The sequence below is a fragment of the Pongo pygmaeus genome, chromosome 8, assembly GCF_028885625.2.
Source record: "Pongo pygmaeus isolate AG05252 chromosome 8, NHGRI_mPonPyg2-v2.0_pri, whole genome shotgun sequence".
Lineage (NCBI taxonomy): Eukaryota > Metazoa > Chordata > Mammalia > Primates > Hominidae > Pongo > Pongo pygmaeus.
The window spans coordinates 12887411-12912420 of NC_072381.2; the positions used below are offsets into that span (position 1 = coordinate 12887411).

The following is a 25010-nucleotide window of genomic DNA, read 5'->3' on the forward strand; positions in this document are numbered from 1 at the left end:
TGTCTTGACTGTAAACCAGAGCTGCTTCTGTAGCTCCCCAGACAGAACAGTCCTGCACCCCAAGTGGCGGGGTTCTACCACGTGCACGTTTAGCCCTTCTCTCACGGCCTGTATTCTCCAAAAGAATGAGTTCTGGCTGCTGTCACTGGTTCCCCTTTTTCAGTATAATTCCATTTACTGGGCCTTGGCTGCCCACTGGGCTTCTCTTCACTTAACTAAATACTGCTCCTCCTTTTTAGTTTTATTTCTTATTTTTTTTTGAGACAGAGTTTCGCTCTTGTTGCCCGGGCTGGAGTGCAGTGGTGTGATCTGGGCTCACTGCATCCTCCACCTGCCCGGCTCAAGCAATTCTCCTGCCTCAGCCTCCCGAGTAGCTGGGATTACAGGAGTGCGCCACCACACCCGGCTAATTTTTGTATTTTTAGTAGAGATGGGGTTTCACCATGTTGTCCAGGCTGGTCTTGAACTCCTGACCTCAGGTGATTAACTCACCTCAGCTGCCCAAAGTGCTGGGATTACAGGTGTGAGCCACCACGCCCAGCCTGCTCCTCCTTTCAGGACAGCTCAGATTCACCTCCTCCTGCCCCATCCCAGGGGTCCCTTCTGGGTGCCCTTTTGAAGTCTTCCAAAGCACACTCACTACTCTGCCTCCCTCCACCCTCAAAGCCATTCACACCCTGGTTTACTTGGCTGTGTGTGTCAGTCTCCCACACTGGACTACACACCCATTGGAAACAGAGACGGCATATTGTCTGGCTCCATACAGGATCATTCCATGATTTGGTGAAGAAACAAAGCACAATAAAGTAGCAAACATGGTGGGTGGGTTTTCCCCAGTAAACCTGGGAAAAATATATAAAGAGAATGTATATTCAAAGACACATTGCATGAGTATGGAAGATCCTTTATGTTGCCTGGTGTATTTGTTTGGGCTAATGTAACAGAATACCACAGACTGGGTGGCTTAAACAATAGGCATTTATTTTCTCACAGTTCTGGAGGCTGGAAGTGCAAGATCAGGGTGTCAGCAGGGTTGATTTCTCTTGAGGCCTCTTTCCTTGGCTTGCAGATGGTTTTCTTCTTGCTGAGTCCTTACATGGTCTTCCTTGTGTGCATGGAATTCCCAGTGTCTCTTCCTCTTTGTGTAAGGACACCAGTCCTATTGGATTAGGGCCCATCCATACGACCTCGTTAAACCTTAGTTACCTCTTTAAAGGCCCTAACTCCAAATACAGTCAGATTCTGAGGTGTACTGGGGGGTCAGGACTTTGCCATATGGATTTTAGGGGTACTCAGTTCAGTTCATAACACCCAGATACAGAGAAGGCAAAATGCCCAGAATCAGAGTGTAACCGAATAACGGTGGCTAAATATAGCCAGTCTATTAGATGGAAAGACGTGTGTTTATATTTTGGAAATTTCTGAACAGATTGAGGCCTGGAAGATACTGTGCAATGGAATTCTAAAGAATAAAGATTTTAAAAAATTATTAAAGTAGGATTTGTTGAAGGAGGAAAATATTGAGGGGAGAGGTTGCATGAAATGAAAACTTAATCTCTGAGAAGTGGGTGAGGGGGTGCCCCCAGGAGCAGGGAGTGTGTGTAGGTGGGCACCAAACCTACGGAAGTTATGACGATCATAGGCACCAGTGTGGGATGATGGACAGCTGCGTTTCGTGGGAAGAGGGGAATCTCAGGTTCAGCCATGGTGGATCTTGATTGAGGAAAAGATCGAGAAGATGGAAACTAACTTTCTCCAAGCCAGGTTAAAAATGTAAATATCTATTGTGGATAGTGCCGCAATAAACATACGTGTGCATGTGTCTTTATAGCAGCATGATTTATAATCCTTTGGGTATATACCCAGTAATGGGATGGCTGGGTCAAATGGTATTTCTAGTTCTAGATCCCTGAGGAATCGCCACACCGACTTCCACAATGGTTGAACTAGTTTACAGTCCCACCAACAGTGTAAAAGTGTTCTATTTCTCCACATCCTCTCCAGCACCTGTTGTTTCCTGACTTTTTAATGATCGCCATTCTAACTGGTGTGAGATGGCACATGTACCCTAAAACTTAAAGTATAATAATATTTTAAAAAATGTAAATATCTGCCTTCTGGACCTTGGGGTTTCTCCGTTGGAAAATGCTTTGTTTGCAGCCTTTCTTCATCACAGCCTACAGATTTCAAGAGTATCTTCCCCTTAGGACTAAATATAAAGGAGAGAAAGGCTGCTTAGAAAACACATTTATAACCAGCCTTGCTCTGGGGCCCATTGAGACCTCACAGCTCTTGCAGCATGCCCCTATGTCTTCTCCACTCCCCTGGCCTTGTCAGAGGGCAGGCTTTGTGAATTTCAAAGGTATTTCGAAGGTGAATTTCAAATATTTGCTGTGCTGCTACTTTTTATTACCCTAGCATCACGGCTGGTATTTCTCAGACTGCTCTCACAGCATTGTACTGTTTGGCCTTCTTCATATTATTTTATTACATCTAGCTTCCATTCTAGAATAGAATGGATTGTTGGAGCCTGCTTCCAGCATTAGCAGAAGTGCTTCCTTTTAATGAATGTGTGGTTGATATTGTTCGAGACATAAAATACTTTAAATTACAATTAGCAGTAAATTGTAAGATAACAGGATATCTACCAAAATCAAGATGGAGAAGTTTTGAATGCACGTAAACAACAGCATGGCTGGCCAAGGACTAACAAGGGAGACATTGCATACTGACTCTATTAGACTGCATTGCAGTATACCACTGTGTCATCAGAGCTGAGTTTACTCGGTCCAGCAACTTCGAAATGATGTTATGTTTTTTGACAATTCTTAATTTGAAAGGAATGGGATCATGTAAAATTTGGCAAACATACTGAAATTTTACTGAGATTATTATATCAAACATTTCATATTTGCATAGTTAAAATTTGCACACAATACAATAGCATTATACTGTCTTAGGCAAGGAAGATTAGAGACTGAACAAACCCAGCTGGGTGCGGTGGGTCACACCTGTAATCCCAGCACTTTGGGAGGCCGAGGTGGGTGGATCACAAGGTCAGAAGATCAACACTATCCTGGCTAACACGGTGAAGCCCCGTCTCTACTAAAAATACAAAAAAAATTAGCCGGGTATGGTGGCGGGCGCCTGTAGTCCCAGCTACTCGGGAGGCTGAGGCAGGAGAATGGCGTGAACCCAGGGAGCTTGCAGTGAGCTGAGATTGCACCACTGCGCTCCAGCCTGGGTGACAGAGCGAGACTCCGTCTCAAAAAAAAAAAAAAAAAAAAAAAAACAAAAGAACTGAACAAACCCAAGTTCAGTGCAGAGGCAGGCTGTTCTAAATACACCTCAAAGTTGGAATTCAGAAGAGTGGAGAATTTTCAACTATCTCTTCTGTCTTCTGCTTCCTAAATCTTTGCCAGCCTGTTTACCTTTCCAGATCTGCATCCTACAAAGCTGAGCCTCTCTCCTAATAGCTATTATGCCATTGATTCACTTTATTTTTTTTGAGACAGAGTCTTGGTCCTTCACCCAGACTGGAGTGCAGAGGTGCGATCATAGCTCACTGCAGCCTCAGCCGCCCTGGCCTCCCAAAGTGCTGGGATTACAGGTGTGAGCCACTGTGCCCGGCCTCATTTATTCATTTTAATTTATTGACATATTCCTGTGGTTCTACTCCTTTTCCCCAATCACTTGACCCCTGTCCCTTCTAACTTCATTCTGATGCTTTGCATGTTTTAATTGGGGAACTTTATTTCTGATGTGGAGCTTTCAAACATGCACACAGGAGGCTTGACATAAAAGGTGTCTGACTCAAAAAAAAATCTGTCAGTCAGCTCAGTAACCAAACAGCCAACCTAAGCATGGTCTGCAAGCCTAAAAATGAGATGTGCAGTTGCCGTGATGCCAAACTTATCTCCCCAGCATTGATTCTGGGATAGTGTCTCCCTCACAAATAGCTTTGTGAATAAGTCAGTGCTGGCTGCCACAACAAAATACCATATAGATTGGGTTAAACAACAGAAATTGATTTTCTCCCAGTTCTGGAGGCTGGAAGTCTGAGATCAGGGTGCTAGCATGGAAAAATTATAGTGAGGGCTCCATTCCTGCCTTGGAGGCAGCTGCATTCTCCTTGTGTCCTCACATGGTAAAGAGAGAGTTCTGGTCTCCTTCTTCTTACAGGGATACTGATCCCAGCATGGGGGCCCTGCAATTTTTTTTTGTTTGTTTGTTTGTTTTTTTGAGATGGAGTCTTGCTCCATTGCTGGAGCGCAATGGCATGATCTCGGCTCACTGCAACCTCTCCCTCCCCAGTTCAAGCAGTTCTTCTGCTTCAGACTCCCGAGTAGCTGGGAGTACCGGCACCCACCATCATGCCCAGCTAATTTTTGTATTTTTGTAGAGACGGGTTTTCACCGTGTTTACCAGGCTGGTCTTGAACTCTTGACCTCAGGTGATCCACCCTCTTCGGCCTCCCAAAGTGCTGGGATTACAGGTGTGAGCCACCACACCCGGCTGCATCCTTTTGACTTCATCCAAACGTAATCACCTCCCAAAGACCCCACCTCCAGATGCCATCATCACATTGGGAATTAAGTCTCCAGCTTATAAATTCTGGGGGATGTAAACATTCAGTCCATAACAGTACCATAGGTTTTTGAAATGCAGGCTTAAGGAGAATTTTGAAAAGTACAAAGAGATTTGCAGATTTAAGATATTTTTATTAGTCATAAAAATATATGACAATATCATATTGTCGTATTTCTTTATTGGCAAGATTCTAAACTTTCCCCTTGTGCCTCGGTTTCTAAGGAGACCAGATTCTTTCCAAGCAATGTTCAGAAAAATAGAGCCCTGGTGCAGTTTGAGATGTAAGAAGCAGATTATTAAATGTGCAGAGCATTGAGACTCTGCAACAGTACATACTACCCTTTGATGCTTCGGTCTTCACTGCATTGCTGCCCTGTGGCACTGCTGTAAGACAGAAAATACTTTAAACAGGTATTTTCCTTCAGTAGAATTCGTCCATACCTTATATATCACATAATGGGGAAAAAGAGGACCTTGACAGAATGGGAAGCAGGACAGGTAGGTTTTGAGGGAGGCAGGTCGGCCAGGCTTGGATCATGGGGTCCTAAGGGCAGGAGGTGGTGGGAGCAGTGGAAGGGGTAAGCGTTCTTGCCAGAGGTCATCCAGCAGTTGCAGAGGAGAGGAGACAGTAGTGGGCGGAACAGTGAGAAGCAAGCCCTGGAGACAGCAGTTAGGGAGGCCTCTACGGGAAGGGGGCCTATGTGAAAGGGCGTAATCGTAACAGATGTCCCTCCTTCAGAGCGAAAGCTGCCTCGATTGCCTCCCACTGGGCATGCTCGCTGGCAGATAATGGGCACCCAGGAAATGTTGAGTGAGTAGTTGAGTAAATAATTAAGTGAATGCAGCCCGGGTGCAGTGGCTCACACCTGTAATCCCAGCACTTTGGGAGGCCAAGGCGGGAGGATCTCTTCAGCCCAGGAGTTTGAGACCAGCCTGGGCAACATGGTGAAACTTCGTCTCTACTAAAAATATGAAAATTAGCCGGGCGTGGTGGCACGTACCTGTGGTCCCAGCTACTCAGGAAGCTGAGGTAGGATGGGAGGATGGCTTAAGCCCCGTAGGTCGAGGCTGCAGAGAGCTGTGATCATGCCACTGCATTCCAGCCTGGACTGCAGAATGAGACCCTGTCTCAGAAAAAATAAGAAGAAGAAGTGAATGCCTCCAGGGCACCCAGACTCACCTTGTCCCTAACAGCAGTCTACCTCTTGTGGTACATTCTCGAGCTCTGCCAAGTTTCCGATGTTGAAACTTATTGGGGGAAAGTTCTTGAAAAAATGATGAGCAGAGAGAAGTTGGTGTCAGGAGGAATATCTTGGGCTCTTGGCTTACCTAAGCATGGATCATTGAGACAACATGGTCGTCAAAATGTAGTTTCTCCCAGTTGTTTCCATTTCTTTTCACTCTTTGAATTGCTTTTTTATTTCTCCTGAGCACCTTTTCTTTCTTACCTAGATTGTCAGTTTGCCTTGAAAATGAAACATTATCCAAGCACAATATTGCCTGCTATGACTACAGGTAATGGAAGAGACAAGCACATAGGCCTTTTACAGCTGCAGTGGTTGTTTGATTAGTTTTTTTAAAAGAAGGTTTCAGTGGATCAGTTACTGCACATAAATTGCCGTGCCTTGCGGAAAATGAATCCTATCTTTGTGTGTTTGTGTATGAATGTGTGTTACCGTAGGGCTTGTCTTTTGTTGTATCTGTGAAAGCTTTAAGGGTTGTTTTTTTAAGTTGCTTTTTGATTTTAGCATTTCAAATCTGTCTCATCTTGTTTTTGAAAAATGTTTCTTTCTTTTTTTTCGGTAGTGTTAATAAATCCCTTGAAATTTATTTCCAAGATGGCTTAATGATTTGAGATGATTTGGAGAACACTAGTTGAGTTGTTTGTATTCTGGCTCGTACACTTCCATTATTTTGTTGAACTCAGAGTGGCATAAAATATCAGAGCTGAAAGGTGCCAGAGAGGTTGCCCACCCAGGGCTTCTTGACCCTTGTCAACCTAGTCCCATTTTGAAAAATGTTTAAAAATGTTAAATGCAATCTGAAATACAAAGCGAATAAAAAGGATACAGCATCGCTAAAACCAAAGCAAAGTAATGAAATACAGTCTTGATTTCTTGCCTGCTTTTTCATAAATCACAAGTGGCTTTGAGGTTCTGATCATTCCGAAGGCATGCTCCTACCCACTGTTGAAAAGGTTGACCAGATTCATCCCCTAATTTTACACGTAAAAACATCAAGGTCCAGGGATTCAGGGAGTGTTCGTAGCTCAGTATATTAGGAGCAGAACTTGGTCAAAAACCCAGACATCCCGTTGGCAGGCCAACGTTTTGCCCACAACGCTCTCGGTCATTTAAGGATACTGTCTCATGCAAAGGAGACATCTTATTCAGGGTCATCTTCCTGTGTCCGAGGACGCTGGTATTCAGGAAGTGTGTTTTTAAACTTTACATTATCACAGCAGAACAGAGGCAGAGGCCTGGACAGACCCCAGCTGTGGCTGGTCCGTGGATCGTGTTTTTTTTAATTCCCTTTGCTTGGTTCCAGACATTTGCACTGCTGTGACATGGAAACATTTCCTGGCTATGGCCTCTGAGGAATAGGGGGGCAACATCTCAATCTGAAGATGGATTCATTTTTGCAATAAAGTTTGGGATTTTTGTCACATTGGAAGCTTTCCTTTCACAATTCAACAGATCCTTTCAAACTTCTAATATGTTCTTTTTTTGCCAGGGTGTCCGGTGGAGAGCTGTTTGACCGGATAGTGGAGAAGGGGTTTTATACAGAGAAGGATGCCAGCACTCTGATCCGCCAAGTCTTGGACGCCGTGTACTATCTCCACAGAATGGGCATCGTCCACAGAGACCTCAAGGTGAGGCCATCGCTCAGCAGCATCCTGCAGCCACTCTGCAGCCCCCGATGCACACGTCCAAGAGGGCTGATGCCAGTGGGGGCATGCGGCTGCTCTGATGTAGAGTGGGTGCAGCAGATGGTGGGCATTTGTGTACTTTCAGTTGTCAGGGCCTTTGGGATCCAAACCCAGAAGTATCTTGGAAGAAGATGAAGATTCACACGGCTGGCCACTTGTTCATGAGATTTTTACAACCATTATGTAGCCAAAGGGTTACAGGGAGTTGGGTTATATATTGCTTCAAGCCCATCTAAGAGACGATTTTGCTCAAGACACGTAGGCTGCAGAAACCCTCCTCCCGGTGCAGTTCCGCAGCACCTTTGCCAATTCCAGCCCCATTGCAGCACAACACACTGTATAAAAGAAAGAGAGCAGTGGTCAGACATCATGAGAGGAAAGTGAAGGGAAACAGAAGGTAAGCAGATATAGAGAAGGGAGAAGAGAAATAGAAGGGAAAAAGACAGGTTAAGAGAGCTATGACTGGCTGGGCGTGGTGGCTCAGGCCTGTAATCTCAGCACTTTGGGAGGCCGAGGAAGGCAGATCACGAGGTTAAGAGATCAAGACCATCCTGGCCAACATGGTGAAACCCCGTCTCTACAAAAATACAAAAATTAGCTGGGTGTGGTGGTGCATGCCTGTAGTCCCAGCTACTCAGGAAGCCGAGGCAGGAGAATCGCTTGAACCCAGGAGGCGAAGGTTGGGGTGAGCCGAGATCGCACCACTGCACTCCAGCCTGGCAACAGAGTGAAACTCCGTCTCAAAAAAATAAACAAATAAAAATACTGTCCTGCAGGTTCTTTTCTTACAGTTTCCTAATGAGGTTTTGGTATATTGACCCTTTACCCATTGGCACAGAAGGATCTGGGCCTTACTTATATGGGCATATATGCCCCTCCCCAGCAGGTCTGTGTAGACACTGAAGGACAGATGTCAAACATACAGTACTAAAGGGTAGATGTCATACATATGGTACCAAAGGTAGGTATCAGACATATCAACTTGAGAAACAGTAGAAAGCAGTGTGGTTGACACAAAGCTGCAATGTGACTTCATTCTAGGATGTTTACAGGTCCAGCCCCCCGAGCTTAACTGCACCAGTCAAGACAAAAATTCCACCCCAGCACATATACCCACCACTCATTATAAACATGAGGATCATATTATCTTGAAGCTGTGCTGTACACAACTGTGGGATATCAAAATCAATTTAAAGAACCAGTCGTAAACATTTGTATAAACAGAGTTTCCACACCTGGCCATTATCTGCTACTGGGTATTAAGGAATAAAGTGGTGTAGCTTTTTCTTTCATAAAGACTCACTACCATGGTTTTTCTGCATGTTGTCATGTTCCATTGACCCAGGGAGTGGTTCCCGAATGTTCGCCCATATCAGAATTGTCTGGAGGGCTATGAAAATAGAGACTGCTGCCCCATCTCCAGTGGTCGGATTCTAGAGGTCTCTAGTGGGGGCTGAAAACTTGCGTTTCTAACAGGTCTGCCCTTGATGAGGATGCTGGTCTGGGAACTGTTCTTGAAAAACCACTGGGCGAGGATATTTGGGAATCTTGGTGGATCCCTTTGAGCCTTCATCCTCTGCAGGCTTCTTGACATCTGAAATGGCTGTAGGCATGGTCAGCTCATGTTCAGGGCCTGGAGTTACTTCAGAGGGCTAGGTAGGGGCTAGCTCAGCCCAGCTGGCATCTCTATGCCAGGCCTCCAGGACTTCTCTGCTCTCTTGTGCCCCCACAAATGCCAGTTCTGTGATTCCAGAACACCACAGGCAGCTATCTCTGAACACGTTCATGTGGTGACCACAGGGATGTGCTGTGATGGGCTAGCTGTCTGTACTTATTAGAAAAATAATTTCTAAGCAAATAAAGCATATCCAGGAGGGGCAGTGTTTCTCTCTCCCTTGGAAAGGCTGATTGGCTGTATGGGAGATAATGTTTTTAATTAACCTACGTAATGCTTTTGGAGAAATATTTGCAGCTTCCATCCTGTGGCGCCTTAAGATCACCGGGCCTGTCGTTATGTAAAGAACACCGGGCCTGTCGTTATGTAAAGGTCCTAAAACTGCCATTTTAGGACCTTTCTGTGATCTCTTTTCAGAGGCACAAAGGAGTTTGATCTGTGAGGAGGAAGTTGAAATTGGACTACGAAATTTGCGTAAACACCTAAGAAAACAACCTATATAACCAAGCCCAGAGCAATAGAGAGAGGATGATCGTGTTGATTTAAGCTTAGTGCGGCAATGGGAATACTGCCCCCAGCCTACCTGCAAATGTACCTCCTTCTCTTTGTAGAAAGCTATGCGATATCTTGTTGCCCTGAGAAGCTATTAGAGACAGTTACTCTTTTTGCAAAATGAAGTGACTGAGACTGGAAGTGCCTGGTCCTGCCTCAGTAGATTAGGATTGGGTTTCTCAGCCTCTGCACCATTGGCATTCAGCCCTGGGCACTGTGGGATTTAGAGCAGCATCCTTGGCTTCTGCCCATGGATACCAGTACTACGTCTGGAATTGTTAACAGCTACAAATGTCCCTAGGCATTGCCAGATATCCATCCCCTGGGGGGCAAAATTGCCCCTAGTTGAGAATCACTGGAGTAGGAATGTGATTATGGATAACATTAACATTACCAGAAGTGTGTTGATTCTGATCTTTTTAAAGCTTATTATGTGGATTATTATAAAGTGTTGGGGTTGATACTCCAACTCAGGTATTGGCCACCAGTTGTCTTGCAAAGATGCCATAATATGCTGGAAACTTAATTTTTCCAGTGAGTCCCGGACCTCTTTGGATACCAGGAGGAATTGTGATGCAATGTGGGCCAGACCCTCTCCCTGTGGCCCGCACCCCCACAGCCCTCCTGTTGGGATTGGGGATCGGGGCCTCCCACCCAGATGATACCTGAACCTACCTCTCCCCCACCGTCTTCCCTCCTCCCCCACTCCCATCCCCCAGGAAAAGCCCTGCTGTCCTTACTAAGTCTTGGGCCTATTAAAAGTATTGATCGGTCGGGCTTGGTGGCTCACGCCTGTAATCCCAGCACTTTGGGAGGCCGAGGTAGGTGGATTGCGTGAGGTCAGGAGTTCGAGACCAGCCTGACCAACATGGTGAAACCCCATCTCTACTAAAAATACAAAAATTAGCCAGGTGTGGTGGCAGGTGCCTGTAATCCCAGTTACTCGGGAGGCTGAGGCAGGAGAATTGCTTGAACCCGGGAGGCAGAGGTTGCAGTGAGCCGAGATCACGCCACTGCACCCTAGCCTGGGTGAGAAAAGTGACACTTCGTCTCCAAAAAAAAAAAAAATTTTTTTGATCTAAACTGTGAATGACCAGTTGATTTAACCCTCCTTGGGCATAATTGGTCTTCAAAAGAGCGTTTTATTGACCCAGATGAATCTTTTCTAGGAGGGATGTGTGGATGCGCTGGGCCCTTTGGCCACCCCTTGCCAGGATTATGCCTTGTTTAGCAGTGTGAAATCACTTATTCTCCGCTCCTTATCACCTCCTGGGACAAGGAAGATAAAAAATCAGAAACAACAGCATTGTCCTCTCTCTGCACCCATGACTGGCTCCTTATTGTTTAGCAAAGGATGATCCCTAAACATCCAGAGAAAACATGAACCACGTGGACTTTATGATTCGAGCATTCCCACCCCTTTTCTAAGCATGACAGTATTCTTGTTTCAACTGATTGGCCACTTTACTTTCTGTTAAAACTCACTGGGGCCAGCGTGGTGGCTCATGCCTGTAATCCCAGCACTTTGGGAGGCCGAGGTAGATGGATCGCCTGAGGTCAGGAGTTTGAGACCAGCCTGGGCAACATGATGAAACCTTATGTCTACTAAAAATACAAAAGTAGCCGTGTGTGGTGGCACATGCCTGTAATCCCAGCTACTCTGGAGGCTGAGGCAGGAGAATTCCTTGAACCCAAGAGGCGGAGGTTGCAGTGAGCTGAGATTGCACTACTGCACTCTAGCCTGGGTGACAGAGCAAGACTCCATCTCAAAAAAAAAAAAAAACAAACAAATCTCATTGGAAGCATCCTTCAGTGCACAGTTGATTTTCTTCTACTCTCCTGCTTCATCCACAAAATTAATGTCACAGTGACTCTTAACTGCCATCCCTTTTTGTGTTGTTACTTGAGGTGAAGGATAGTATTTATTCTTTAGTTTCTATTAAAGAACAGAATTATTTTGACACTACTTGAAATGGTAAGGAAGGTTTTATTCAAGACCATTGCAATGCCATTGAGCTCAACTTGGAATACAGCAAGACGAGTAGGGATTTATAGCCAAAGAAGAGAGGGGAGGGGGTAGTGGATGGGAAATCAGGGGGATTTTTGCTAACCTGACCTGGCAGGATTCCTGCTAAAGGCAGGCTAAGGACTTAGACATTGACAAAGGCCCGTTTGAGTCCTCTTTCTGACTAGATCCTGCTCTCTGGCTGTCCAGTAGGTCCAGTTTTTAGCAAGAATCCTGCTGAATCAGTTGAGCCGAAATCTTCCACTTGTGATCTCATCAGATCCCTAATGCCTTTGAAGTGGCCTCGTTGTCTGGGGTGATACCCGAGATTCATTGTCTCACGCCAAGGAAATCAAGGATGCAGACACACAAGGAGTGAGCTTCAGAGCGGACATTTAGTAGGTGAAAGAAAGAGAAGAGCTCTCTCCTGTAGAGAGAGGGGTCCCAAGCGGGTTTCCGGTCTGTGGTGAAATGCAGGGGGGTTTTATAGCTGAGCTTGAGAAGGTGGTGTCTGACTTACATAAGGCACAAAAGATTGGTTGGACCAGGTGTGCCGTTTGTATAGGACACAAAAAACTAGTTAGGGCTAGGTGTGCCATTTCCATAGGGTGTGAAAAGCTGGCCGCCCCATCCTAATTTTTTTTTTGAGACAAGAGTTTCGCTCTTGTTGCCCAGGCTGGAGTGCAATGGCGCAATCTCAACTCTCTGCAACCTCTGCCTCCCAGGTTCAAGTGATTCTCCTGCCTCAGCCTCCCTAGTAGCTGGGATTACAGGCATGTGCCACCATGCCCGGCTAATTTTGTATTTTTAGTAGAGACAGGGTTTCTCCATGTTGGTCAGGCTTGTCTCAAACTCCTGACCTCTGGTGATCCGCCCGCCTCAGCCTCCCAAAGTGCTGTGATTACAGGTGTGAGCCCGCTCGGCGCCGTGCCATCCCCACCCTAATCTTTTATGATGCAGATGGGTTCTCTGCCTGGCCAGCCCCATGTTGCCTGTTTCTTTTTTTTTTTTGAAACAGAGTGTTGCCTCTGTCCCCAGGCTGGAGTGCAGTGGCGTACACATGGCTGACAAAGAAAAGGGAGATGACGCCTCCGTGTTGGACATACCTGGCCCCCAGGTGGCCCTTTTCTATTGGCACAGCTGCTAGCATTCACCGGTGAAAGCTTCCAGCTTGCTTATTTATGTTTGCAGCTTGATTTTTCAGGCTGTTCTTTGTTAGAAAAAGAAATAATAATTTATTGGGCTGCTTTTTGTTAGAAGGGAAGCCTTGCCGAGGACTCTTTTACCCTCACTATCTGCCTGAATAATTTCTTTCTAGCTCCTGTGTCACCCCAATCTCAGTACCGAATCACCTTGGCCTGCCTTCAGCAGGAGTCCTGTCAGTGGGGGTGGGGTGGGTGAAGAACTTGATCAGATACCCGTGGTGGGGGGATTCTCCGACGTAGCCGACTCGCTAAGATAGGGCTGCGCAGGCCTGGCAGGGCGCGGGATAGACAAGGCCAAGGTCACGGCCCAGGAGAACAGGAGACTCAGAGGAACCTGCCTCAAGTTTGATCAAGGAGGGAGTCTTGGTGAGTTCTGAAAATTTCTTCACTGTGATGTTGACGCATCAGAATGCTGCTTGTGGAGCTCTGAAATCCAGAGCCCTGGGCCCCATCTCAGACCCACTGAAGGGCAAGATCTCCGGCCAGTGAATACCTTCACAGGTGCCTCTGCCTCACAACAGGCCGAGAACCGCTTTTCTAAACAAGTCTGCTCACTCTTGTGAACCCAAAAATATCTGAGACAGGTCTCAGTCAATTTATTTTTATTTTTTTATTTATTTTTGAGACAGAGTTTCACTCTTTTTGCCCAGGCTGGAGTGCAGTGGCGCAATATCGGCTCACTGCAACCTGCGCCTCCCAGATTCAAGTGATTCTCCTGCCTCAGCCTCCTGAGGAGCTGGGATTACAGGCGCCCGCCACCATGCCTGGGTAATTTTGTATTTTTAGTAGAGACGGGGTTTCTCCATGTTGGTCAAACTGGTCTTGAACTCCTGACCTCAGGTGATCCACTCGCCTCAGTCTCCCAAAGTGCTGGGATTACAGGCGTGAGCCACTGCGCCCGGCCAGGTCTCAGTCAATTTAGAAAGTTTATTTTGCCAAGGTTAAGAATGTACCCATGACACAGCCTCAAGAGATCCTGATGACAGGTGCCCAAGGCGGTCAGGGCACAGCTTGGTTTTCTACATTGTAGGGAGACGTGAGACATCAATCAGTATGTGTAAGATGTACATTGGCTAGGTCTGACAAGGCAGGACAACTCAAAGCAGAGGCTTCCAGGTCTTAGGTAGATAAGAGACAAAGGATTGCTTTCTTTTGAGTCTCTGATCAGCTCTTCACTGAATACACAATTTACGGGAATAGTCACTCACGCCTTAGTCTGGCTCAGTGAAATGATAAGGCAGAGGAAGCAATCAGGTATGCATTTGTCTCCCGTGAGCAGAGGGAGGACTTTGAGTCAGTTAGTTAGCTAGTTAGTTAGTTATTTTGAGATGGAATTTCACTCTCGTCGTCCAGGCTGGAGTGCAGTGGCGCGATCCTGGCTCACTGCAACCTCCGCCTCCTGGGTTCAAGCAGTTCTCCTGCCTCAGCCTCCCAAGTAGCTGGGATTACAGGCATGTGCCACCACACCTGGCTAATTTTTGTATTTTTAGTAGAGATGGGATTTCACCATGTTGGTCAGGCTGGTCTTGAACTCCTGACCTCAGATGATCCACCTGCCTCCACCTCCCAAAGTGCTGGGATTACAGGTGTAAACCATCGCGCCTGGCCAGACTTTGAGTTTGTCTGTCTTTTGTCCACAAGGAATTTCCTTATTGGCGAATCATGAGGGAGGAATGTGGCTTTTTTATCTTTGTAGCTATGTTATTTAGGAATGAAATGCGAGGCAGATTTGCGTAGTTCCCAGCTTGACTTTTCCCTCCGGCTTAGTGATTTTGGGGTCCTGAGATTTATTTTCCTTTCACACTCTACATAAGAATAGTTTCCAAATCTGAAACCCAAGATTCACCAGAAACCCCTGAGGAGAGAGAATGTGGCTGTCCCTGCTGGGGCTGGGGAGGAGAGCTGGGTGGGAAATGCTGTGGGAAAGTGCCTTTCCCACGTCAGACTCTTCATGCTGCGCCCCCTTTAAGGTTTGGTGTAAATGACGGAAACGATTCCTCATTCGTTGGGTGGGGATTATCCTGGAGGGCGGACATTCCTGGACAACAGCAGAGATGACAGTCCTTGACATCGTCTCCCAACGTGATAAATCATCACCATGATGATGAATCGAGGAGTCATCAAGTCCAGCAGCTCTTCAGAAAAAAAAAAAAAAAAAAAAAATGCAGGATCCTCTCTGTTCAAGGTCCACCCAGCAGTGCAGGGACAAGCTCCAAGGCTGTAGCTTCTCAGCCTCCATAAGCCCCACCCCCGCTTCCTTGCTAGGAACAATGAGATTCCCCAATTCTACATAAAACACGATGCAAATGATACTTCACTGGCTCCCATGCCAACCCCAGGACTGGCACTCAGCCCCTCCTGTATGTTGCAGAACTGTAGTGAAGACAGGAACACGGGGGCCATAAGAAATGGAGGAAGGCCTTTGCTGTGCATTCCTGCTGCCCAAGCACTGTTCGGAGGAGCAGACAAAGGATGAAATCAACCCATGCTTCACAGAAAGGCAAACAGAAGTGCGGACCCCTTAAAGGTACATGGCTGGAAGTGCTGCGTCTTCCAATTCCAGATTCATTTATTCCGGGATGGCATCCCTCTGCTTTCCTGGCAGGGGAGCGAGCAGGGGTCAGCTGGCCTTCGTGAAGGGCGCAGTTCAGCACATCTCCCAGAACTGCAGGGCAGCAGGGCATGTTGCTGAAGGCAGAAACAGAGACCCTTGGATTCAAGAAAAATCACTGATAAAAAGGAGCAGAGAAGCACCTGCAAGTTATTTCATTTCCTGGAATCTCCCTTCCCTAACCCCAGACGTAAATCCACAAGTCTGTGAGGCAGTCAGCTTTCTAGATTGCCTCAGAATATGGTGAGTTTTTTAAAGTAGACAAAATATTAGTAAAGGAAAGAGACTAACGTTGATTGAAAGCCTGTGTGTGCCAGACACACTGTGCTGGGCTCTCTGCACTGTTTCTATTGGCTGCTGCTTTAGTTGATGCATCTACTATGTCCGAAGGTCAAGGACATCCTGACGTTGTGAATAGGTTTTGCAGTTGAATGAGTCTTTCACAATTAACCCAGCTTTACACGTAGTTTGTAATGGTTTTTTCTTATTTTCTTTCTAGCCTGAAAATCTCTTGTACTACAGTCAAGATGAGGAGTCCAAAATAATGATCAGTGACTTTGGATTGTCAAAAATGGAGGGCAAAGGAGACGTGATGTCCACTGCCTGTGGAACTCCAGGCTATGTTGGTAAGGACAGTGCATGTGCACACGTGTGCCCGTGTGTGTGTGTGATGGCCTCATGTGGGGTGTCACCACGTGTCAACTCATCAGTCGTCTGAAGCATATGAGCTTGGCATGTAATCACAGCTGCCTTCACTTCCCTTGGGGGAAAGAATAAAAAGATTGAGGGACACTGGGATGAATAATTCATAACAGGGAAGTGATTTCCCCTGAAAACTTTTGCACAGTTGGGTAGAAATCCCATTTGATTTGGTTGTGGGCCTGACTGGAGGCTGGGAGTTAATTTGGATGAATCCCAGGTTCCATTTCCAGAGATACTGCATACATCTGTTTCTCAGTGATTTACAATGAGACACTGAGATAACAGTAAGGTGCACACACAAGAAAACATTCCAATTACTGAGATAGGAACATTGATGGAGGAACCCGGTTTAGACCTTGACCAAGTCACTCTCATCAATCAGTCAACCGTGATCTGTGCTGCGATGCCAGGCATTCAAGTTTTTCCTTAAATCACAACCGCCAATTCTTTGTACTAAACATCCAAAATGCAGAGAAGACTACTGACAGATCTGAACACTTAGATTCTGATGTTCATCTTTTGACTTCTGGGGTCCTGGAGGAACACCATTAGAATACTTGTGACTGTTCTGAGGCCTTCATTGACATCAGTGCATTCATTCATTCATTCATTCATTCATTCATTCATTCAGCAAATGCATGTAAAGTTGCTACTATGTACCTGATGCTGTACCAGGCACTGGGGTTAAGGCAGTGAATGACACAGACACGGTGCCTGCCCTCATGGAGCTTACATTTTAGTTGGAACAAGTAAGCAAACAGGGTCATTTCAGATCTTAAGTGCTATGAAGAAACTAAGCCTGGGGGCCTGCCATGGAGTGAAAAGGAATCAGGACTGGGCTGAGAGGACAGTGGGGAGACTTGGGCCTTGGTCTCAGTGGCAAGAAGAAGCCAGCCATGTGGGAGTTACAGGACAGCATCCCAGGAAGAGTAACCAGTTTGTGCGAAAGCCTGAAGGCTGGGAGAGGGTACGAGCTAGGGATGTCTGAGAGCAAGAAAAAAGATGAGGTTGGAAAAGAGTTATGGAAAATGGAGTCTGAGGCTGAATTCTTTTTTTTGGGGGGGTGGGGGGTGGGTGTGGTAGGGTACTGAATCTAGCTGTGTCACAAGGTTGGAGTGCAGTGGCGCAATCCCAGCTCACTGCAACCTCCGCTTCCTGGATTCAAGTGGTTCTCCTGCCTCAGCCCCCCGAGTAGCTGGGATCACAGGTGCCTGCCACCGTGTCCGGCTAATTTTTGTATTTTTAGTAGAGATGGAGTTTCGCCATGTTGGCCAGGCTGGTCTCAAACTCCTGACCTCAGGTGATCCGCCCACCTCAGCCTCCCAAAGAGCTAGGATTACAGGCGTGAGCCACCGCGCCTGAGTGAGGCTAAGTTCTTGTCGTGCAAAGTGCGGTGTTCTTCATGAGAATAGCCAGTGAGCCCACCTGAGAGAGGAGGTATGTTATGTGACCAGCATCACCCTGTGGGTCTTTGGGGACATCCACAGAACCTTCCCAGGCAGGCTGAGGAGAGCCAGCCTCAAACTAAAGGAGTTACAAGGGGTACTGTGGGAAACTCCAGATGACCTTGGGGCCACTTTGTGGCCTTTCAGGTCCTTGCATATAATTACAGAGCCATGTCAAGCTCGAGTGTCATAGCTGTTCATTTTCAGAGTAACTCAGAGGAGGAAAGACAAGAGCAGGCTGAGGCGGGCAGAGCACAAAATAAGGGGAAGGGAAAGAAGCAGCAGGGTTTAGAAGCGGGGAGATGCAGGTGGAGGAAACGTGGCTGGGGAGGAGCTGTGTGGATACCATCACAGGGGGGCTCAATTCCCTGGATTGTGTGTATGCAGAAGGCACAGAAGAAGAGGTTGCTCTGCTCATTTTTGAAAGGTCCAGTGCATGGCCGGGTGCAGTGGCTCACGCCTGTAATCCCAGCACTTTGGGAGGCCAAGGCGGTTGGGTCAGTTGAGTCCAGGAATTCAAGATCAGCCTGGCCAACATGGCAAAACCCCATCTCTACTAAAAATACAAAAATTAGCCGGGCGTGGTGGCACACGCCTGTAGTCCCAGCTACTTGGGAGGCTGAGGCAGGAGAATCGCTTGAACCTGGGGGGGGCGGAAGTTGCAGTGGGCTGAGATTGCGCCACTGCACTCCAGCCTGGGTGACAAAGCGAGATGCTATCTCAGAAAAAAAAAAAAGCCAGTGTAGGCTTTGATAGAGATTAACAGCATAGTAATCGATGATCTCTTCTAGGGTAGCGTGATAAAGGTTGCAGGAATAGCATGGTCCCTGGCTGGGGGACATGTGCCTGGGGTGGTGATGGGGGGAAAGAGTGTGTGTGGTATACGCATGGAATTTCTCCAGCTCGGTCTGAACCATCAGGGAAGCCGTGAATACATGAGAAGAGACAAGCTGAGTGGGGAGAGCCTGTTCCAACTCCCAGGAATCCCAGACATTAGAAAATGAAAAGGTCTGTTAGGTCACGGTGCTGGTCCTCTTTTCAGCAGTCTCCCCAGGCTGAGAAGGTGCTGATACTGTGGCCTGCCCATCTCTTCCCTTCAGGAAGTTGACCCTTGGTCTGTGATTTAAATGCTCTGACAACCAGTGAAGGCCCCTAGCTACGTGCGCATCACGTGCATCCCATGTTTGGCTGGAAAGCTCCAGCACTTTCTAAATTGAGTTTTACTTCTCTGTGTTTTGGCAAAGCCCACGGAATGGCAGTTTTTCTGGTTTCTAAGTGGCTGCCATCCGCGGGGTCTGGGTCTGTTGATTGCTGTGTCTGGCACTGATGTGTCAGGAATGGTGTTGAGAAGAGTCCATTGCTCTTGCTACTCTAAATGGCAGCCAGTGGGAGCCATTGGGTAATGGTGTTATGAGATACTAGGTTGTCCTGGAGGAGGCTGGGGGAGAGGAGGACTGAGCAATGGCGCTTTTCTATTGGTTTGTGTTGACTGAGCCCTGAAACTCCACCAAGAGTGTGCCTCTGGAGTGAGTCGTGTGGAGGGGACGCGACTTCAGAGTAGGAAAGGGGCTGCTTTGAAGAGCTTGTGTCTAGAGGACATCCCTTAGGCAGTTAACAGCTGAGCTTGGGCTGTTGCCTCCCTTTCAGTCTGCATGGCAAGCTCCTATTCAGCCGCCAAAGCCCAATTTAAATGTTACCTCCTTTGACTGCTTTCACGTCACCTTGTCCTCTCCTTTGACATGCTGGTTCTTTCTGTGACCCTTTTCTTGTGATGGTCTGATCACATTGCATTAGGGTTCGTATCAATCTGTGTCTCTTGCTGCACTGTGAGTCTCATTAAATCTTTGTGCAGACACTTACTGAATTTAGTAAAAACACAAAGCTCATGAATCTTAGCCATATTTTCTTTCTCTCTTCTCCTTCCATTCACTCAGCATGCATTTATTGAGTTCCTGCTGTGTACTGTGTGCAGTCGTCCCATGGTATCCACAGGGGCTGGGTTCCAAGATACTTCACACTCTGCAGATACTAGCATCTTCAGATGGTCAAATTCCTGATATGAAATGGCATAGTATTTGCATATAACCTAGGCGTGGCCTCTGTGTACTGTCATTGCTAGATTGCTTACAATACCTGATGCAATGTAAATGCTGTGGAAATAGTTGTCATAGGTGTTTTTATTTGTATTATTTATATAGTTTTTTCAAATATTTTTGATCTGTGGATCCACATATTTTGAGTCCATGGATACGAGGGCCAAGTGTACAGTGTTTGGTTTGAGAATACAAATATGGGCCGGGTGCGGTGGCTCGTGCCTGTAATCCCAGCTCCTTGGGAGGCTGAGGCAGGCAGATCACCTGCAGTCAGGAGTTCCGACCAGCCTGGCCAATATGGTGAAACCCTGTCTCTACTAAAAATACAAAAAATTAGCCAGGCAAGGTGGCAGGCGCCTGTAATCCCAGCCTCCGTACTCAAGAGGCTGAGGCAGGAGAATCACTTAAACCTGGGAGACAGAGGTTGCAGTGAGCTGAGATTGTGCCACTGCACTCCAGCCTGGGCAATAGTGTGAGACTCATCTCAAAAAAAAAAAAAAGAGAGAATACAAATGTGAATAAGGTACAAACTCTGACCTCAGTATTGTGAGAGAGAAAGCAAACAGGTCAGCTTAATGTATGCTAAGGGCTACATCGTTCAGCCCTTCAAGAATTATTTATTTATTGTCTGCCTTCTGTTCTGGGCACTGGTAGGGGGTGGGGAGCGGGTACATCAATAGAAATAGAAGAATAAAACATAAAAATCCCCTCCCTAGTGGCACTTACATCTGAATGAGAGAGACATAGGCTGTAAAGCAAATATTGATAGCTAAGTTCATTCGTGTGTTAGGTGGCCTTCAGTACTATGGAGAAAAATGAAGCAGAAAAGATGATAAGAAGTTGGTGTGTTGAGAGGGTGGTGGCAATTTTAACTACAGTGTGCAGGCAGCTGTCACTAAGAGGGTGGCCGTGGTAAAGATTTGATAGGAGCGAGAGAACCGACCATGCAAGTATCTGGAGGGCACTCCAGGCGCAGTGCAGACGCCTGAAGGCAGGAGAATGTGGGCAAGCAGCAGGGAGCAGGGGAAGCAGGAAGGAGAGGAATAGGAAAGACAGTCGGAGAAGTCCTGAGTGGGGGTATGTGGACCAGGACTTGGAAATCGTTGTATAGACTTTAGCTTTTACTCGGTGATAGGATGCCGTCGGATGCTTCTGTGTTAAGGCAGTGACATATTGTTTTTAACAGGATCCCTCTAGGACAGGGGTTCCTAATCCCTGGGCCTTGGACTGATACTGATTCAGGGCCTGTTAGGAACCGAGCTGTGCAGCAGGAAGTGAGAGGCAGGCTGGTGGGCATTCCTGCCTGAGCTCCGCCTCCTGTCACATCAGCGGCAGTAAATTCTCATAGGAGCTTGAACCCTGTTGTGATCTGTGCCTGCAAGAGATTTAGGTTGCACGCTCCTTTTGAGAATCTAATAATGCCTGATCATCTGAGGTGGAACAGTTTCATCCTGAAACCATCCCCAATACCATATCCTTGAAACAATTGTCTCCGTGAAACGGGTTCTTTGTGCCAAAAAGGTTGGGGATCGCTGCTCTAGGACACAAGCTGGGATCAGGATAGATGGTGGGGGTGGGGTGGAGGAAGGAGATGTGAGAAGGCTCTGGCAATGAGCAGCAAGGGTTTAGGTGAGATTGGTAGCAGCAAAAGTGATGAGAAGCTATCAGATATCAGGTATATTTCAAAGGCAGTGTCCTCAAGGTTTTCTGAAAGATTGAAAGTAGGGTTTGAGAGAAAGAAAGAAGGCAAGGATAATTCAAAGGTTTTTGGGCCTGATAACCCCGGGAGGGTGCAGTTGTCTTTGCTGGAGGTGGAAGAGCCTGTGGGATGAATAGATTGCAGATGCCTTAGGAGGAGCTTGGTTTCAATTTGTTAAAGTTGACTAGGCCAAGAGGGCAGCTGGAACGTGACCCTGGAACTATGTGCAGTCGATTCTCGCTGTTCACAGTCATCATGTTCTATTATAGCAAATAGCTGAAAGCACTGAATTAATCGATACTGAACCATTGCTCCTAAGGGAAACACAGGCTGGGTTCCTGTGAGCCTCTGGTCACATTTTCATCAACCGATCAGTACATGACCTTTTCAGAATGTGTGCTTCTGTTTAAAGACACCTTATTGAATATATGTTGTTGAATCATTAACATTGATTCACAGCCCACAGCACCGTAACTCCTGCCTGAAGGAAGCTTCTCTAACCCACCGATTTTCTCTGAAAGGCACATCGCGGCCTCTTTGCTGTTAGGAAAGCTAGACAGACTTCAGCACTATGCTTGGGGCTGTTGTAAACATGGAGATCTCCAACAAAACACAAAAATGTGAAAAACACGACACCAAATAGAGGGTGAGAAAAGACCGTTGTTTACAGTCTGAGCTGAAACATGGAGGAGGAGCACCACCTCATTCCGCCTCAGCTTGCAACTTGCACATCAGGCAACTCAAGTATTTGGTCACTCTACGCATGTCCACAAACGACCACAAAGTATTGATTTGGGGGTTGCAAATAACTTTTAGCCAGTAGGCAGATTTGCAGATACAGAATCCTTGAGTAATGAGGATCAACTAGATTTGGGAGATGTTAATTTATGGCTGCGTTTTAAAGCCATGAACCAGGATAGGCAGTGAAGGAGAGGAAAGATCCCAGAGCTGAGTCCTGGGGACATCAGGGTGGAGAGGTCAGGGGGACAAGCTGGAGCCTGCAGAGGAGACCAAGACAGAGAAGGGGCAGTGGGTGAAGTAGAAAGAGCACCGGCAGAGAGTGGCATGCTCCCCATCAGACATGGAGAAAGTGCTTCACGTAGAAGTTATCACATGTCAGTTGCTGCTACTGAGTCAAGTAAGATGAGGATTTGGTTGAACTTTTTTTTTTTGAGACGGAGTTTTGCTCTTGTTGCCCAGCCTGGAGTGCAGTGGCACAATCTCAGCTCACTGCAACCTCCGCCTCCCAGGTTCAAGCGATTGTCCTGCCTCAGCCTCCCGAGTAGCCAGGATTACAGGCATGCACCACCATGCCCTAGGCTAATTTTATATTTTTATTAGAGACGGGGTTTCTCCATATTGGTCAGGCTGGTCTCGAACTCCCAACCTCAGGTGATCCACCCGCCTCGGCCTCCCAAAGTGCTGGGATTACAGCCATGAGCCACCGTTCCTGGCCCTGGTTGAACTGTTAATTAAGTGTGGTGGCCCTGTGTTCAGAGGAATGGCAGGAAGAAGGCGAAACGGGTCTTGATAAGTACACCAGCATGATGTCCACCGTGGGGCTCGCCCCAGCCACTCACCTCCTTCCCCAGCCATGGTTTCTCCCTGCAAGGCTCTTGAGACACCATTTTGAATCTTGAGCAAAGAAACTGCTGGAAAGTTTTCCATCTGAACAGGGCAGAGCCCAGCCCCATTTGGCAGCTGCGAGGGAGGAGGGAGAGAGAGCTGCCACTTGTGATTCAGGGACCACACTGTCCCCTGGGCCCAAGCCAGGGCAGAGGGTTACTGTCTGTTCCCAGCCTAGCATGGTGTCTTTGTATTTAGAAAGAAATGTGTGAATAAAGATGAGGAAAAGCTTCCATTCCCCTCAGGGCAATCTATAGGTTTATAGCTTGAGTTCAGACTTTGGATAGGTCGAAGTGTTGGTTTCAATTTGTGAATCACCATTTGATTATTATCTAAATGACTATTCAGCTGAATAGTTAATTCTGCCAGCATAAAGCTATGACTTCAATTTAAATGAGCTCTCTAACAATGAAACCGAAAATGGTGCTTTTTCCCCAAGTATCCCAATGCACAGGGTGCCTTAGGAGGAGGCAAGAGGACTATAAGCACTTTGAATTTCACCCTTTTACATGTGGCGGCTGCCTGGATTGTACACACCCTTCGCAAGGACTATGGCCTGTGAAGGCGGCACATCACTTCACTGATAGCAGGAGATGATGGGCATCCCCATCCATCCATGACACTGAGATGTGGGCGGCTCATAGGGCTGGCTCTGCTAACACCAACAGGTTCTCCAGTAGATTGTGGTAGATGGGCACACAGATTCATGTGAGGCAGTGTATTTCAGAAGCAACATTAAAATACAGGTGTGAAGGCTGGGCACAGTGGCTCATGCCTATAATCCCAGCACCTTGGGAGGCCAGGGTGAAAGGATCACTTGAGTCCAGGAGTTTGAGACCAGCCTGGGCAACATAGTAAGACCCCTGTCTCTTTAAAAAAAATAGTAGGTGGGTGTGGTGGCACGCACCTGTGGTCCCAGCTATTCAGGAGGCTGACGCAGGAGGATCACCTGAGCCCAGGACTTTGAGGCAACGGCGAACTATGAGCACACCACTGCACTCCAGCCTGGGCAACAGAGTGAGACCCTATCTCTAAAAAAAATACAGGAGTGCGAGGGATCATCAAGGGTCGGAATGACCAGGGGAAAACTGGAGGACATGGATTTGGAGGAAGGGTAGGACTTGAGCAAAAGTAAGGAGAGTCACAGGTGCAGAGCAGGCAGGGGGAGCAGAGGCCCGGAGTCACGGGCTGCTTCTTGGAGGATCTGGGAGAAATGAACAGACTCACTGGGCCTGGAGAGAGGGCTGGCGGAATAGTACTTGGTGATCATTTAGGAGAAACGATGGGCCCATCTGGTGGAAAGTGGCTCCTCAGGATACCATGGGGGCTGTCAGTATGGTATTGACCAAGATTGGGAATCCATTTAATTAAGTCAAGCATAACATTCCCCTTGGTCTCGGCAATAAGAGAGAAAAGTCAGAGCTAAGGAAGTTAGGAAAATTATGTATATTGCCTGCTCAGCTGCATTAATTAAAATATCTGAATCACTGAACATCAGTAGTAAGTGACAGAAAACATCCATATCAATCACATAATTGACGAGACAGATGAGAAACTCCTATTTGGTGGAGGATGGCCTGTTTTCTGTCTTTATCTTTTCTTTTTTCAAGAGACAGATCTCTGTCCCCCAGGCTGGAGTGCAGTGGCATGATCATAGCTCACTGCAGCCTCGATCCCCTGGGCTCAGGTGATCCTCCCACCTCAGCCTCCTGCAAAGCTGGGACTACAGGTGCACACCACCACACCTGGCTAATTTTTACTTTTTTTTGTAGAGACAGGGTCTCACTTTGTTGCTCAGCCTGGTCTCGAACTCCTGGGCTCAAGTGATCCTCCTGCCTCATCCTCCCAAAGTGCTGAGATTACAGATATTAACCACTG

General features: G+C 47.0%; 1 protein-coding gene across 7 annotated transcripts in view; it reads left to right on the forward strand.

Moving 5' to 3' along the window:
* Positions 1 to 25010, forward strand: part of CAMK1D (calcium/calmodulin dependent protein kinase ID) — a 483060-nt gene that overhangs the window by 408063 nt on the left and 49987 nt on the right. For all 7 annotated transcript variants that reach the window (XM_063669556.1, XM_063669557.1, XM_063669555.1 and 4 more), the window contains 2 exons: positions 7324 to 7462; positions 16067 to 16193. In XM_063669556.1, the coding sequence (XP_063525626.1) occupies positions 7324 to 7462; positions 16067 to 16193 (266 nt within the window). The remainder of the gene's footprint in view (positions 1 to 7323; positions 7463 to 16066; positions 16194 to 25010) is intronic.